This window comes from Pterocles gutturalis, unplaced genomic scaffold (genome assembly GCF_000699245.1).
Source record: "Pterocles gutturalis isolate BGI_N339 unplaced genomic scaffold, ASM69924v1 scaffold18977, whole genome shotgun sequence".
NCBI lineage: Eukaryota > Metazoa > Chordata > Aves > Pterocliformes > Pteroclidae > Pterocles > Pterocles gutturalis.
In genome coordinates, this window is record NW_010115855.1 from 138,003 (window position 1) to 155,730 (window position 17,728).

Sequence of the window (17,728 nt, forward strand, 5' to 3'; positions counted from 1 at the left end):
ATTTATCTGGAAGACAGAAAGGAAAATAAAACTTTAAACTTATTTACCTAAGGACTTACTCAAAAAAACCCCACCCCCCCAAAAAAAAAACCAAAAACAACCACCGAAAAAACTGGGCATTTTGTTGAAACTCAACCTGCTGCTATACAGGCGGTCATCTAACATGTCAAAATCATCAGTCCTGTCAGACAGTGAAGACAGCATTAGTTTTTCTGAGATGATTGCAATGTTTCTGAAATTTGAAGGGAGGTTAAAAATCACATGGAAGACAACAAATATTCTCACCAAGAAACTTTTGCCTAATTGTGTGGAGGAAGGATCTTGACAGTCGATGTAGATGATGCCTCAAAAGAAAAAGCACACTGAACTTGCTGACAGCAAAATATTTTGAACTGATGGCATTTCACTCAAATTGCAAGTGCGCAGCTGAAAGGTTTGTTTCCATGTACTTAAAATGTCTTAAAATATTTGGATATAAGTTACTGATGTGTGATTAAGAGACACATTATACTTCACCTCTAGTAGAAACAGTCATCCAGTCATGAATGACATTCTACAGTGCAAGGCTCTCTCTTTGCTATTCCTACAACACTTTTTAATCTCTATTTTTAATAAAACCACTATCAGCCAAAAATAACCTCCCACATTTAGTATATAATCTGTTTATTAATAAGACCATACTTGGAATTTTATTGCTTCAGCTCTTCCTTCATCTACTATTTTAGGGAAGATGTGTCACACAGCAGATGGACACAGTGACAGATACTGTATTTTATTTATTAAGTTTGAAAATAATGTGAACCAAATTACTGTAAAAATAGAAATGAGATACCAGTATGAAATTGCCTTTGATCATACTAAGGACCCTATATCAGTAATTTAGGACACATCATTAAGAGTTTTACTTTGATGCTATGGAAACCATACTATGGCTATTATTTGGTGGGGAAAAATCAAATTCTATAAATTTTAAGATGGAAAGCTTACAGGAGTACACTTGGTGCACCTTGGAGTATGTGTTCTCACCCTAAGTGGCTTTGTACAAATTTTCCTCACTCAGCTCTTCCTCCCATCAGCCCAGCATCGGATTCATGTGTAGGAGGCAAATCAGCAAAGTAGTGTGCTGCTTGCAGGGCAAAGGCAGGGAGGCGGCACAGTGGGTGTTTTGGAGGGATGACGTAAAGCTGCCTCAGATCTAAAGAGGGAACTTTATGGAGCAATTCATAAACAAACGTAAATTTTGTTCATTTAGTCCAGCTGTCCAGAAACAAATCTTGCCTTCCTGTCTTCTTCTAGCCCTTTTGATCAATTCAGTTTTGCACTCCTCTCTAAAACTGCACCTATGCAGGAAAAATTTTATCACTTATAAGCAGACTTTGTTATTTTCTCTGGCTCTCCAAATCTCAGGAAAAACTCTATACTGTTATCAATGGAATTAACATATCATGGCATATTTTTAGCTCTTGGATTTGAAAATCAAGTTATAACCTTTCATAAGCATCAGTACTTCCACTCCCAAAGAAATAGTTCTGTTATGGAATGGTTAATGATTAAGTGAGCTATAAATGGTGCAAAGATTTAAAAAAAAAAAAAAAAAAAAAAAAAAGAATACCAGTAACTCCAAGAGTCCAGTCTGAGGTATATCAGAGACAACATGCAATAGGAGTGCAACATCAACCTTCCAGAAAATCATGCACCTTATCACATTTCAAGTTGGATACTCAGCATCTGAAATATTTTTGCTTACACCAATTCCATTAAACAGGAAAACTTTATAGTAATACAGTCACATTACTATGAGAAATACTACAAAAAATATTAGTTAACTTTCCTAATTTTGGATATTCTTGATATGTCTTCAATAAAGTAGATCATTGTTTTGAAGTTTGAAACAGGATATCTAATAAAGCAATACTTTATTAACCTCAGAAGTGGTTTAGGCTGACAACTTAATATGGTAATACACATTAGAAACTGAACACTTTACCACACTTCTCATTCCCTTATCACATAGAAAAGTGACATTTTCAAGGCAATCAACAACTCATCTACAACCACTCTTTTTTTCTCCAGTACCGTCTGTCAAACCTACTCATACATTCCTATACTTGACACAAAACGGACAGCTCATGTATGGGAAAATGGGCAGATATTCACGCCTTTATTTCTGCCAGCTAATACAATTAGTTTTATGTCAACAGTAAGCAGTGAAATTTTTCTCCTGGAGGACATTCCCAGTTCATGCAGGTATATTTTTCCTCCTCAGGAAGATTATCCTAAAACACTTCCCCCCCACACCCCCAGATTAAAAAGCAGTTTTGTGCTTGTATGTGACAGGTGAATGCCAACTTCTCATGCGTGTGGCTTTTTGCTGTACCTTGGCATTCTGCATTCAACAGGCCGCGATCACACAGCCGTTTTGCTGCTGACACCACCCCTGTGGCACAGCTGAGCCTGTCTGTCAGTGCCACCTATTTGGAAGACACATGCTCTGAGCTGATGGTGTATGAACCACTCGTACGGTTCCTCCCACACTTCAACATACAACAGAAATATTGTGGAGGAAAGGCCATTCCCAAGCAATGAAAAACGTGCCTTTGTACACATCATGGTTTTACATTTCCCTTTTATTTAATGGATGGTTTAAACAATGACAGAAACAACAGTTAAGGCAACTTACCTCCATTAAAGGCAACTTCCCCCAGGCAGTTATTTGGCACTTTAGGAGCACAGCGTTTGTGACAGTTGAACCTACAGTCTGATACGACAAAAAGGGATACAGTAAAATTATTTCTCTTTTTCTGTGACACAAATATATTTTTTTCTTGCTCTCCAGCCTATAAATCTCAAGCCCTGCCATTCTGCTGATACAAAGTTAACGTGCCCAGAGAGCGTTCCCTAGCCAGGCTGCACGCCACCCGCCAGCGGAAGGGACAGGATGAAGATGCTAGAAGTGTGCTTCCCTGAGGGGAAAGGAAAGTATCACCGAGGGCAGCTGGGTGGAGGCACTAGCTGCAGCCAAAGCAGATGCTTAACTCTTCTACAGGAGCCATCAGGAGACCCCAGTGCTTGGCTGGAAAGCCAGAGGTGCTTTTCCAGTGAAAGAAGAAGGCTGGGCTGCAGTATATCCACTGCAGTTTATGAGACTGACTACATATCAAATACTGACAAGTGAAAACTGAAAGAGCAGAACCCTAGCCAACAATTATAAGTGAGAAAATATTTGTTCTTTACATCTCAAAGCAACTTCTAGACAGCTTTCAGTGGAGGGTTCCTTCAATATATTCCTTATTTTCCAGATATTTTTATTTCGCTCTACTTTTATTTTTTCACATGTGTAAGTAGCACTTTATTAGATGTCATCTTAATTGTTTTCTTTTGGCTTATGAACGCATTTTACTTAAACTAAGAGCTATAACTTATTAACACACCTGGAAAAGCAAAGAGTCAGGAAGGAAAAAATACACCAAAGTTGTCTGTATCCTTGTCATTATTTAACTTCAGATTGATCCAAAAACCAGCTGAGGTACAGCAGTGCCAAACTGTAGGTAATTTTTTTTTTTTTAATCAAGTTAATATTAGTGTATGTCACTGAGATTCAAAATGAACTGAAACAGGTGATGCCTTCACAGAGGTTTTGTTTTAGTTAAATCACATCAGAATCACATCTGAAGTTACATTAATGCAACTTCAAATTTTTGCAAGGTGTTAATTCAAAGAAGCAGCACAAAGGATACTGATTAATTCTATGATAGTTACTGTTTATTTTAATAGAATTAAGGTGATTTTAAGGATCTGGTAGCCAATGTTATCTAACACTACAGTATACACAATGTTTTGTTTTTATGGGCCCTCTAGTTGACTAAGGCGAGCCAGTAATCTAGGCTACAATCCAAGGGACTTGATGCACTTCGGCACCAACTAAGGTACACCATCATGAGACTTGACACATTAGTCACACTGAAAAAAAAGTGTTTTTAAATTCTCATATAAGCTCATCTTATTTCCATTACAACTCCCCCCAAACCCTGAACTGCTGGGACTCAGGCATGTGCTTCAATTCAAGCATAAGACTCTAGATTGAAAACTATGAAGATAGGAATACAGCACTTGTCTAAACTATTCTGCTGTAACTGCCTGTAAGCACACACTGACCCAGTGCCAAACATAAGAAAATTTACAACTGAAGGAAAAAGATGAGAGGTACTGCAGATATACCGCAGGGTAAGAATGAACAGCCACGCAGCCAGCTCCTGCAGAACAGCAATTATTGTAATTTTGACTTCAGTTTAATCCAATGTAATTGTACATGTCCCTACACCTAGACAGTTTAGTGAGAAAATCATGAGTCAGGCTACACAGTAACTACTCAAATACTAATTTACTAATTTTATTATGCTTAGCTATTATGTCCCTAAAGGGCGTTTACTTACCTTTGCACTGCAAACCCTGTCTGAAAAGCCCTTTGAGAAGCTTCTTACAGTACTGGCAAACAGTTGGCCGTGTGTAAGAGTGGATAACAAAAGTGTGGGGCACTTTAACCTTGGACAGTAAGATCTTGTCTAGCTGAATAGGTCGTCCAATGTAGGACTGTGAATTTGATCTCTTCTCTCGCCCAGTAAATGATTCTGACGGTGTCTTTTGCTGTGAAATACATAAAAAGAACATTTGAAATAATAATGATTTATTAATTTTTAAAAGAATATTACATTCATATATACTCACCTCAAGAACAGTAAGTCATATGTCGTAACAAGTAATGTAAGTACTTTTAAACACTAACAGAGTGCAACATACCCTCCCTCTGACTACTTTTCATGTTCTGACAAAAACACAAGCCATTTTTACCTGTCTTATTTTCTGTTTTATATCAAAGCTAACTTTGAAAGGCTGTATTTTTTGTACAAAAGTTAAGAAAATTATTACCTTATTCTATGTGCATGCAGGTTTTTGATAGAAAACCGGTGAGTATTTTCCATCTCCTTTATTTACAACTTTTGCTATTGCCTAACCTCACCACATCTAGATTATGCAGAATAGACCACAATAAGTATTTAAATGTATATAGATAAATATGTATGAAGTGAGACACACAGTCTAAGGTATGGAATCAAAAGAATTCCTGAAAGAAACTAGTTACCTTATTTCCTCTACTAAACTCATTTAGATGTAAATATGGTAACTACCCCAGAAAACAACTGACCCAGAAAACTGCCTTCTCCTAACACTTGCCCTTGAGAAATAACCAAACTACACTCACAGTTAACATGGAAAGGAGAAAAAAGTGACAAGATGCAGCTTGCTTTAAAACTCGGCATCTTCTTGCCATCATCTTGCTAATACTCTGATAACTGAAGGCTAGTCGTTCACCAGTGAGCCTGCACTGTTCAAAAAGTTGTAGTAGCTGAAACTAGACTGGTGAGGAGGGGGCATAAAAGTTTCTTCCTTCCAAAGATCAGATAGGTTTCTTACTGTGAAGATCAAACTTTTTTGTTTGGTTGTACTGCAGAACTACCTGTCCTTCCAAAGACATGTATGCAATAGATCTGCTCAACATTAGAGCCACCCTGCTATTTGACAACAACGCATCACATGCTTATCCACTGTACGAACACAGTCCTGTCAAATCAAGGAGAAATACGCAAAATACATTGTACAAGCCAGGTACATGTGGTCACCACAAACAAACTAGATTGAAACAAGTATAAGAAAGCTTCTGTCTTATCTTCATCCCAAATAATAGTAGAAAAAGTATGAGTACATACTTCGATTTCACATATTATGTGTTTACTTCCTGAGTTTTAGATCTTCATGCTCTGTAAAGCACTTATGAGTAAAAAAGAAAACAAACCCAAACTAGTCTCAGTTTAGGACTAAATTTATTTAATATACGTTAGCTAGCAACATTGTTTGCCTAATATTTACACGGCAGATTGCATTAAGTCTGATGAAGTCAGCATGAACAAGGCTTTGGAAGAGAGGGCAGGAGGCCAGCCAGGAGAAAGGAAGAATGAGCCCACATATACAACCCAAACTGCATTGCTCAGCTTGTGCAAACTTCAGTACCTGTGGACAGGACAAAGCTCACAAGAGGAGCCAGAAGTACTTATGCAGTCTCTCATTCTTGTGTGCAGAACAGGGACAGTTTCCGCCAGTCTTAGTGCAGTGCCTTGCATCCTCAACCCTACACTATGGTCAGAATTCTGTGTGCTCTACATCGACTCAATCCTTTCTGAAAGACAATTCTGCAACCGTCATTTATCATACCATCAGCTTTGATTGAACACCCAGTTACCACTGATAAAGCTTTTTCAGTGTTGTTCACTAAACTTGTTTCTCAAATTTGCTATCAGTCAATGCACAGTTATAATTTTTGAAGGATATACCTCAAATCTCTTTTCACATGGTTGCTGAGTAATGGTAGATAATAAGTGATTATCTACGTTTCTGCTAGCAATTTAGAAGTGTTCTTTATAGTTCAAGCAGAAATGGATACTAAACAATAAGGTAAAACATTAGAAGACCTAGTGCAGGATGTCGTCTTCAAGACCGGTCCCTAGCTAAATTATTTAACATGATTTTAGTATTCAAACTGTCGCTTATATTTCTGTTAACGTACTGAGAATGCATAACTAGCTCAATAACAAACGAACACCATAATTTCAAACAAGTGAAATGAAACAGGCAGGCCTAAACTCATTCTAACAAATTCTTTGTAGGCAGTATCTGTCAGCTTTTTCTATTCACAGTCATATTTACAGAAAAAGCGTGTCACCCTTTTTTTGCCATTCTGCAAGCACTGGACTGCTACGCAGTTATAAGCATAGCACACTGTGTAACACACCAGCAGTTCTTAATTTACAGTGTCTTCAGGTCAAGTAAAAGGTAAAGTTGAGTTTTATGTTCTCCCATACTAGAAAAGACATCAGCAGTATGGGTCTGGTCTCCCTCCTGCATGCCCATGCCTGATGACAGACTCGCACTCCTTACCTCTTCCAGCCAGAGACAATGTGACCCTCTGCTTCTGCTCAGAGGCAGCAGGGGAAGGGAACTGGATGACAGAAGACTCACAGCAGCCAGGGCAGTCACTCCACACCCCTCTGATGACTGATCGATTGGGAGGAGGAACACCTCCTCCATCTTGTCAATGAGGAGCTTCTGCTTCCAGTATCTTCCAAAACTCCTGCCAATATCCCTCAACTTTAACTTCCAGCACTGCCAGCATCATACAGATGCCATAATTTAAAGCCCCTGAAAGAAAGGAAACCAGGAACTATCCTGTTTTCACTGCAAAAGCAAGAATCTCTTCCACAAAGCACCTTCTTCTTCGGCTGGTGTGCCTGGTTTGTTAGAAAGATAAATTAGTTTTTCCTGGTAGTCAGCCAGACTACTGACTCAGCAAATCTGGAAAGTTCCCAGGAAATGATTGCTTAACTGGATTACACCATGGAAACTAAGAGCCTGTGCTGTTCCAAACACTAAACAGTCCTTCAGAACAATCATACCAGCAAGGTAATCTATACTTTAACAGCTCAGAATATGATTTTCCAAGTGACACCAAACACAAAGAAACATGTGCAGATATTTAACTGTATGGATGTCCAACCAAGCCAGTGACAGTGACCCCATCCAGAGACTTCAATTCAATTATGCCTTAAACTATGAGAATATCTAATACAATCCAGTGTTTGTTTCCTCTTTTATTTTGAAAAAAAGTTTTTTTTAAATTCCAAGAAGGGAGAGCTACCAAGCTTTTTCCCAACATGGGGCATTCTGCAGGACTTCCATTAGCTGACGCCTTGCCCCTCCTCCTCCTAGTTCAATTTATTCAAATTTTTGGAATATACTGAAGCTACTCATGGTTTATCTGGTGAGCTTTGTTAAAAGGTAATCAAGGACACAACAAGTTTTGTCTACAATACCCAGAAGCACAAAGTCATCATGCAGAACCCTGTCATTGGAGGAAGGAGGCAGTCCTCCACATAAATGTTACCCTAAAGGTAAAATCCCTCAGCAGGAGATCCCTCTGTCTGTGTTTTTACCTTGTCCAAATCCATTGCAAAATACAATTAAGAAACTGAAATGTATACTGATTCCCTGCCAATGGAGACAGCTGTTCTCATCACCTGGGTGAGTCTGATTGTCTTCTAGCACCACGTCTATCCCTCCCAGGCACAGAAATCAAAGAAACTTTAGAGAGATCCTGAAGGGGAAGCAATAAAAGTTGACTGTCTGGATGCAGAGTTGGCCTCTTGGGAAGAAAGACGAGAAACAGCCCTGCAATCCAGCTGCACAGGCTAGCCTAAAACATAAAACAGACTGCTGTTTGCCTGACTTCTTTTAAAAGACTTCAACAGTCCCACTAAAAATGTCCCAGGGATTCTGACAAAACTTTACTGTCATGTTCTGGAAGAGTCAGAAAAGAAATACTTAAATTTTGACATTTGATCATCTGATTTTAAATAAAGCTTGTAGAAACACATTCAAGTCAGTAAACTTCACTCAGAACAGGCTACACATCTTTTACATTCCTAAATGTAACAGTTTCAAAACTGTTCACAAAGAAGAGCTAAACTTTTGCAGGCTCAATGTCTAAAAAGTATGGTGACATTGTTCCTGTACTTTACACTGAGATACTAAACCAAAAACAACACAGGTATTCCTACATTTTTAAAATATTTGCTTTAATAAAAGAAGCCAACTGTCATGAGCTAGGTTTTTTTTATTTACTTGGATAACTGAGAAAAGTGATGTATATTTAAAAAAAAACAAACAGCAACAACAGTCCATATAAAGTTTCATTTTCAGTGTTGAAGCACACTTGTTGAAACATTAATTTCCTTCCTATACTGAAGACAGATGATAAAGCCTGAATATGTTCATATACAATTTCACCACAGGAAGCTACTGTCAAATGAGGTTCTGGATATCTATGTAACCACAGGAACTAGAAAGTTTTTAATGCAATGCAAATGTTGACTTTCTTCTACAAATTAAACTGTGTGACTGTAATTAAGTGAATTCAAGGAAACAAATCTTCAGTTAAATATACTGAAATACCACACCATAGAATGCAATCAACTGTGTTGTCTTTCAAGGCTTCTTGCACTCTTCTCGTTAAGTCAAGTGTATGATTTATTCCTTCAAGCACCACAGTTAGATAGCTATGGTCTGAAAAACACTTGAATATTACATGTGTAAACACATCAAAGAACTGATTTCAGTACAAGCTGTAAATATTAAACTATCCACAGATGGAAATTATTATGTACCCTTTTCCTCCACTCCGGCATCAATACCAGCAAACAGTGGTTTAAATGCTCTGTCTGTAACCTGCCTTATTTTGTAAAGCCACAAGAGAAGATTACTGGGTTTCAGCAGTCGTTGTGTGACTGCAGTAGCTTCTCAGAGTCAGGGATTTCCCAAAACAAAAGCCCTTTGCTGACAAAGGATTTGCTGGTGACAGCAGGCATAGTAGGACTTACATAGCACAAAGCTTTTTTCCTGCGTCCTACAGACATAAGTTTCTTCAATAACATTAGCTTTACTTTGACCTTCTATTATGTGCTTCCTAATTTTAAGTATAATAATTTCAAGTCATATATTATTTTCACATAAGTCTCTTGCACTACTAGAATGCCCACACCGTAAGCAGCTCAACTGAGCCTACTGCATAGAACTAAGAAGAAAGAAAAAAAGGCACATACCATGACACAAAGCTGACATAGCCAAGTTATAATTCAAGACAAAACCCTTCAGGGAATCTTTGTACAATTCTGGTTCACGCTACCACATATTAATATTGTGTTGTTTTTTTTTCCCTCTCCAATGTCTGTGCAAATGCATCCCATCTGACACTGTCTCTACATCATCTTTACCGAATCAGAGATAACCAGCAGGCCTTTGGGCTTCACCACAGACACTGGTTTGGAAAAAGTTTCGGCATGGGACAGACGAGATCTAGACAAATCAGCTCGGCGAGGCTTGTCTAAAGGGAGGAAGCTTGGGGGCAGCAGGATGATACCAATGCAGAAAAACAAGCTCATATATCAGAAGGGAAAGCACCATTGAAAATGTCTGGACCATGTAAGGGGAGATAAAAGGTTGTGCTGATTGCTTCTATTCCTCAAAATTACAAACTGCACTTTGACATCCTGTACCATTTCACTCTTGTGAAATGCACTAACATGAATGATGTTTCAAAGATGCTATAGGAAAGTATAATGCGTGCTACAGGGTTTGCCGCTTTTTTTGTATTTTCAGTACGTGCAAACTCTTGTGGTAGCACTTAGAAACCACAAAAACTTAGCTCTGAGTGTACATTTGCTTAGACATACCATACATTCCTAAAGAATTCCTACTGTCACAGTAACAGAGCATCTACAAGTCCTCAGTTTAAGCCATGGTGACTTACATGAAGGATCATAAACTGACAACTACTTTTACTGTATGTCTTTCCTAAAAACAAAATAGGGCATTTAAGAACAAGTGGCAATTATCTGAGGGCAAGAACAACCTGAACATCTCTCCTCTTATAAACTGAAGAATCAAATACCCACAAAACCTCTCCCAGGGATCACAAATAAGTTGTACTCAAAAGCATCAGCAGACATGGCACCCATGAAATTTCAGAACACGTACATCTTAGGCTGTTTACCATTTTCTCTTCTACCTATCTTCCTAGATATTTGGAAAATATTAGGTGCACAACTGATGCACTATTTAATGCTTTCCTAAAAATACACCTTTTAACTTAAAATAATTGGCTTGATCATCTTTTAGATCTCATCTAGCTGTAATGAACTTCTGAAAAAGTCACATTGGGCCAAACTAGGTCAGAAAGCTCTAATGCAGTTTGAATTAGTCACAAGCAAATCAGTCCTACAGTACTTAGTGCATGGCAGCTAGTATAGGGACTACTATTATTTTGTGGCATAGCAGTGTGTAAGGTAAGCTATTCCAAATTTACTTTCTGTATCCTACAATGTCTTAATTCAGGGTTCAGCTGGACTTTGAATGTCATAGAAAAAAAGGAAACTACATTTTAAATAGCTTTTTTTTGAGTTTGAGTTTTAAACTTTAACATGTTTAAATATTTTAAATAATTGTAAAAGAGCAAGAAAACTAGGAAATGATACCTAAAAGTTTGTGGAATTAACTGAAATTCCTATTTAAATATTTAACTTTCAATGTCAGATTCACTGAGCTCTTGATTCTCAGTTCTGTTCAGTGCACGACCCTACATTCACCTGGTGAATCTGGCACTAAATCAATGTAAACATTACTTAGGATTGGCTCAGTTCACAGCCTATATTTTACACTTTTATTATCTTAAAATAACATCTAGATTTTGGACCTCAAAAAATTTTCAGGAGGACTGCCCAAAACAGCACAGGGTTTTTTATTAAACAAACAAGCACACTGAAAATAAGTTCCCATAAGACAGAGAGGAATGTGCAGTGTACATCACTGGAGCATGGAAGGATAACTTGGGAGTGACAAGAACAGAACATAACTATGAGTGGTATTAATTCAGAGTTAATTAGAGTGTCTTTCTTCAAGAGGAAATAATAATTTTTCTCTCAATATCTTTGGTCTAATGAACTCTAGCCATTAGAAAAGGACTCTAACTAATTACAACTGGCTTAAGGCATGAAGCTGCTCTCAGCTGCAACACCACAGGTCTTCTTTAACCCTTCCCTCAAGGTGTCCTTTCTTCCAGTCCAGTGAGTTGGGGAAACATATGAGGCTCTATAGGGACTGGAACTGGGTAAAGGAGACGTATCTTCTGTCTGAGTGTGGAAAAGGAAGGCTTCGTACAGCGGGAATTTTTGAGTCACTGGAAACAAGGACTCCTTATTTCAGTGCAGTAAGAGAAAGGAGCAGCTGTATTAAGCGCTGAGCTCGGGACAAGAGAAGAAAGAGAAAATGGCCATCTACAACTCAAGACAATTCCCTCGCACAGACTCTACCCTCCTAGTTCTGCAAAGTCACTCTTCTACATATAGCCAAAAAGCTTCAAGCCAGCTCTGCCTATAACAAATCTAGAGAGGCAGGCAATACCTGGTGCTTTATATTCTGTCAGTGATACATAAATAGTCTTTGTAACGGAAATTATTTAAAGTTTAAAATAATTCCTGATTCTTCATCAAAAAGCAAAGATAATTTGTAAGTAACTCTGTAATATTCCACTTACCTGTGCCCTGTGAGACACAGCACTGCTACTTTAAATGCAAAGCTCAGCTAGGCTTTTTCTGAGAAACCACTCCCAATGTGTCTATAAAATTACCTTAACATAACAACATTCATCACTTCTAGAAGAATGAATAAAACTTACCAAAATAATTGAATCATATATAAAAATAAAGAGAAATACAATTATATTATGTCATATAAATGTATTTTAATGTAAAAAAATAGGTGGTTAACATATTTTCTTTTTTAGAAAAGAAACACAATTTTGTTTTTCTTCTAACTACAGTTATTTTTTTCATTACTACTTTTAATTGCTGTTAATTTAGGGTAATTCAACACCATCCAGATTGATGAATTCATCATTCTTCAGATAGCACATACTTAAAATTTAGATACTACAAAAACCCTGTTCTATATATGCTTTTTTGTATGGTTTTATGGGTATTCTGTGGAGTTGTAGTTCTGGGGCACACTACAATAAGAATATACGTGTTTTGGAAAGAAATAAAGTTATTTCTTCTGAAAATACAGATGTTTGGCCATGATAATGTTCATTTCAGCATAACAAAATATTCCTCAGATTAACTATGTAGCATTTCTAAAAAGGAAAATATTTGCAAAATGTGCTCTTCTCTGGCTGCATCTGAAATATATGCTGCAAGGGAAAGCTGCCAACATTTCACAGTTTCAAAAACTTCTGAAACTTTAAACATGAAACAAACTTCTTTGGAAAAAATATACCGAAAGCCAAAGAGGACAACCTTCGATATGAAATATTAATTAAAAAAAATAATTTCTTCATTTAGACTTGATACTCTTTTTAATATATAGCTGTAACTTAGCTGTACCCTGTTCACGTTTATTTCCACAGAGATGCAGAATCCTTGACCGTAAGTTTTTTTAGTGCAACCATATTATGAAAAAAAGCTACTACACTGCATTAGAATTTGATTGCTGGTAAGCACTTAAAGTTAGATTTGTTTAGCTTAAAATAAAATGTTTATTTTCTAAATTACTCCAGCAAGTTCCCAATGTTCTGAAAGTGAAGTTAAAATTTTCTTCCCATGTGTTACTACCAGGAAAAAAGGACTTCATTCAGCTCAACCAATGACCTCTGTCATGCCTGAGAAATGAAAAAGCCACTTCTGTATCGAAATATTTTAATGTTAGCTAATTTTACTGTTTAGAATAAGAATTATGACCTTCACTTTGGAATCCGGACTTTTGAGTTTCGCACTGGGTGTATTCTTTCTAAAAGAAAAACAAATGCTCTTGAGTTCTGAAGATTGTAATATATTAATTGATTAAATTCCTGCATTTCTTCCCATTGACACTGACAATCATAAAAGAGGATGTTCCTGATAGTACAATGCAGAGTAAATTCTGTACATACCTCGTAGCCAGGGCTGACAGGAGACTGAGACAGAAAGTTGGAAAGAATTAAAAACAGAACAAATAAGGGGGAGAAAAACACAGCAAATATGTTATTTTAGAAGCAAGCATGAATGTGCAATTATTTATACTCTCATTCTGTTATAGAACAGAATGCAAAAGAATTGCATTTGAGCTATGACAGGTAAAGATTTTGGTGTCCTCCTATTTCTACTTGGTTTTTAGCATTTCTGTTGACCAGTTTTAGACTACTAAGTTAAGAATCAAGAAAAGGATCTTGCACAGATTCTACTCTTTGGAGGTAAATTTTTAAAGCTGTACTCAAGTATACTCCTGAGTCAATCTTCAGCTCAAATGAAATGCTTTACTAACTAATGAAAACATTTATATTCAAACTGAAACTCTGTGTGTGGTGGTTCCCTTGAAAGGATAATTAAAGTACCTTTTGCAGGATTCCAAATTATCCTGTCTCATTTTTCAAATGCCACAATTTCATAAGTTATACTACAAGTTCTTCACTTCATAAGTGGCATTCTTCCAGAAGCCAGACTTACAAGCTAAATTTAACACTGTGAGCTAAAGTTGGCTTCTTTCTAGTTCACAGAACAACAAAAGGGTTCTGAAATCATAACTTAGTTAATAATTCCATCTATGAAAGATCTCCAGGAATTCCTCCTCTCTCAACTGCTCTGACTCTATGTAGTAAATGGGGGTAAAGATAACATTTATTTTAGTCCTAGTTAAAGAATTGGCACATATCTGATTGAATTCAGTGGTTCCAAACAGAGGTTATATTTTGTTACCAGTGATTCAAGTGCCACATCAATACTAATAACAAATGATACAATTTTGTGAATGAGGATGATGTTTTTTAGTATAGTCACATAGGCTGTAGAAAAATGAAACACATTCCAAAGTGCGTGCTTTGATTGGTACCACAGTATGAACTGCCATAAAACAGGTAGTGCAGAAGAATGGAGTCCAAAGGATAGGTCTGATACAGGAGAACTGATAAAGCTTACGCACACTTTAAAAAAAAGGGAAAAAAACTGAAACACATTCAACGCAACCAAAACCAAACCAAAAGACATATAGAAGCCATATGTGAGAGCACTTCTGAATGTCTGGTAAATGATACCATGATTTCCTGCAATAAAAGTGAAGTTAGAAATCTATTTCATTTCTCTAGGCTAATGTCCATCCCTGTACCTACTGTAAACGTATTTTTTTCATACATGTACGTGTGTGTGCGCGCATGTGCAATGTTCTGAATCACCAGCCTGGGTACACTGATGATTACAAGTTCTTAGAGAAGTATAGCCTGCAGCATATATGAAACTTACTATATTTCTTTACTGGCAATTTTAATATTTTCAACAGTTTAAAAATATATAGCTTTGCAATACAGTTATTTCATATAGGAATGTATCAGCAAACAAGAGAGTCATATAATTAAAAATGCTTTCAAATTGTAATTTTTTGCTATCTGGCAACTGTACAGTGCCATGAATATTTATAGAGAAGCACACCAGAATGGCTCACTCATACAATTTTTTTAACCAATATTCCAGAAACAATTCAGAATTAGGGGCAGCGTTCCTCAAAATTTTCTGTCTTTCTCTAAGGCAGGCAGCATTCCTAAACAACCTACTGAGAATTATGAATAATCTATAAAGATTTGTTGCTGCAGTTTTTGCAGAACTTAAGTACCTTACTCATTTATACAGCTTTTCAATTAAAAATACAGATTCATAATGTTAACCTTAATTTCCAAGTAGCTTTAGGCTAATGATAATCAGTAACATAAGTACATAATTAGGGTTGGTAGATGGTACTGCATAGAACACCAGGTCTACATAATTTGCAATGGTGTCCTTTTAGTATGTCAAGTTTAATAAGTTTAATATTCTAATTGAGAGGAAAACATGATAATTGTTGTGTACTTATAAATTCTTTCCTCTCTTTTAAACCTTAAGGTTTTCAAAATTTTCATTTACACACAGTGTAAATTCTTAACTATTCAAGTACATCATGACCATGAGTGTTAAAAAGAACAAATATGCCAAAGATAAAAAAATACATATTCTAATTTACTCCAGTCTTAAATTTTGTTCTCAGAAGAGTTGTTTTCATGATGGAAAACTACCATATTCGTGCATACACAAGTCTACCACAAATTTACGTGTGCCTGTGTATATACTGTACATCTATATATACATCTACACACATATATACAGACATATACATACATTCACCACAAAGATCTATTTAAGAAAATAATGGGAGATTTCTCCTACTTCTGAACACTTAGAAATATGCTAAATACACAGGCTCCAACTAATTACAGCCCTGACAGTGACAGCTACTCAGTTTGGGTCACAGTGTTCTCCTGAGGCAAATCTTTCCTATATCATAAACCAACGGATATAATGGCTTGATACAGAAGAAATTCAATTTCTAGTACCGGAGAAGACATCCTCCAAGATACAACTACTCACATTAGCATGGGTGGCAGTTTTAGACTTTCAAAATAACCTAATTCTTGACAAAGGGAGGAGACTCCTGGGAGTATCAGAAGTGACACATACCTTAAACTCACATACCTTAAGCTGGTCACCTCCCTCTTATGTCAAGATGTCTTTTCTCACAGCAACGCTTTATAATTTATATACCACTCTCCTCTATAGTCTATAATAGGAAAAAGCAGATCCTATAGCACTAAATGTCATTGTTTCTTATCAGCAACACCCACAGCCTCTACAGTTAGGGAATCCCATACCAGAAGGGGTTCATCCGACGCACTGAGCGAAGGTTCTGCAGAAACTGTCCGAGAGGTGCTGAGTCCTGTTAGGGACACATTTGACAGGCGCCTTTTCCGTACGCCACTGCAGTTGTTAGGTATTTTAAATGCACATCTCTTATGGTAATTTAGACCACATCCTGAAAAGAGAAATTTAAAACTATGTGATTACAGTTTATTACCGGAAAAACCAAGGAACTCTTTTTCTATTTTTCTAAAAACCACCACGCTTACTTTTCATTAAACTTTTTTCTCTACACTGCTGGCTTAGTTTCTATGTTCTACAGATTTTGAGAGAGATAATGTTATAAGCTCCAAATAGTTATATCTATTACCAGTGTTTTTATTTTGATTTTTCAAAACTCTATCGTCTCAAAGTGAAGAAAATTTCTGCGAGCAGCATTTGGGAGGTAAGGAAGTCTTTCACTGCAAATGGTATATCCCATTAGATACAGTCTAAAGAAAGTCAAATAGTTGTGGCAAAATGAGAAAAGATAGCTACAACCTCATATGGACTGACAGTAATTTCAGTTAAATGATCTGAATGAATGTGACACAGAATGAGATACGGGCTCAGATTCATAAGGGAAGTGTGGGACACAGAAAATCTTTTCTTAAAAATACATATAGACTGATTTTTTTGCACCTCAGGTTACTGAACCCTATCTAGGAGGGCTCAGAGCAGTAAAAAGGTTTAGTTCTTTATCAGTTAATTATTTTGATAGTTCTTACTGTCTCTACCTACTGTAATTTTTTTTCTGTTCCCGAGACGGAAAAAAAAAAAAAATAACACATCTCACTGCAGCTTACCTTCACATTTGAGTCCCTGCCGCACCAGCCCCCACAGCATTTCTCCACAATGGTCACAGAAGGCTGGTGCTCGATACGAATGAACAAAAAGAGCATGGGGCCGGATCTGAAAGTCTTCAAATGTAGCAGAAGCTGTAATGACAAGATAATTCCAAAAATTAATAAAATTAGTAACATAACTAATATGCTTCATTTATGTGGTCTTCCATCACAGAACAAAGCAAAACTCATTTTGGTCACTATGCTGATGAACCTTGAATTTTATATTGGTCACTGTACTGTATCTTGAAGATAAAAAGATTGATGATATACCTTCATACTACAATGACTACTGGAAAAAGAATAAAGCTGCTTTTACAAACTTGCAGCAACAACTTCCCTGAGGATATTTTGCCAATAAAACACAGGAGGATAATAGCATATCAAACGTTTATCAGAAATCGCCAGAGTTTAATCAAATGTTGGAAATTTTAAAAAATACTCTTTCACAGACTTGACTCCCTATACCTGAACGTATACATATATAAGATA

The 17,728-nt window shown here is 36.7% G+C and overlaps 1 protein-coding gene across 3 annotated transcripts in view; it reads right to left on the reverse strand.

Annotated features, from left to right (window-relative positions):
• PRKD1 (protein kinase D1) overlaps positions 1-17,336 on the reverse strand; it is a 45,013-nt gene extending 27,677 nt beyond the window's left edge. For 2 of the 3 annotated variants that reach the window (XM_010075341.1, XM_010075340.1), the window contains exons 1-4: positions 17,198-17,336; positions 16,367-16,527; positions 4,434-4,644; positions 2,681-2,758 (exon numbers count right to left, since the gene is read on the reverse strand). In XM_010075341.1, the coding sequence (XP_010073643.1) occupies positions 2,681-2,758; positions 4,434-4,644; positions 16,367-16,527; positions 17,198-17,237 (490 nt within the window). In that variant the 5' untranslated portion in view covers positions 17,238-17,336. Of the gene's footprint in view, positions 1-2,680; positions 2,759-4,433; positions 4,645-13,588; positions 13,613-16,366; positions 16,528-17,197 lie in introns of all 3 variants that reach the window. The other variant, XM_010075339.1, reaches the window with a different exon arrangement.
• Positions 17,337-17,728: the final 392 nt, after the last annotated feature.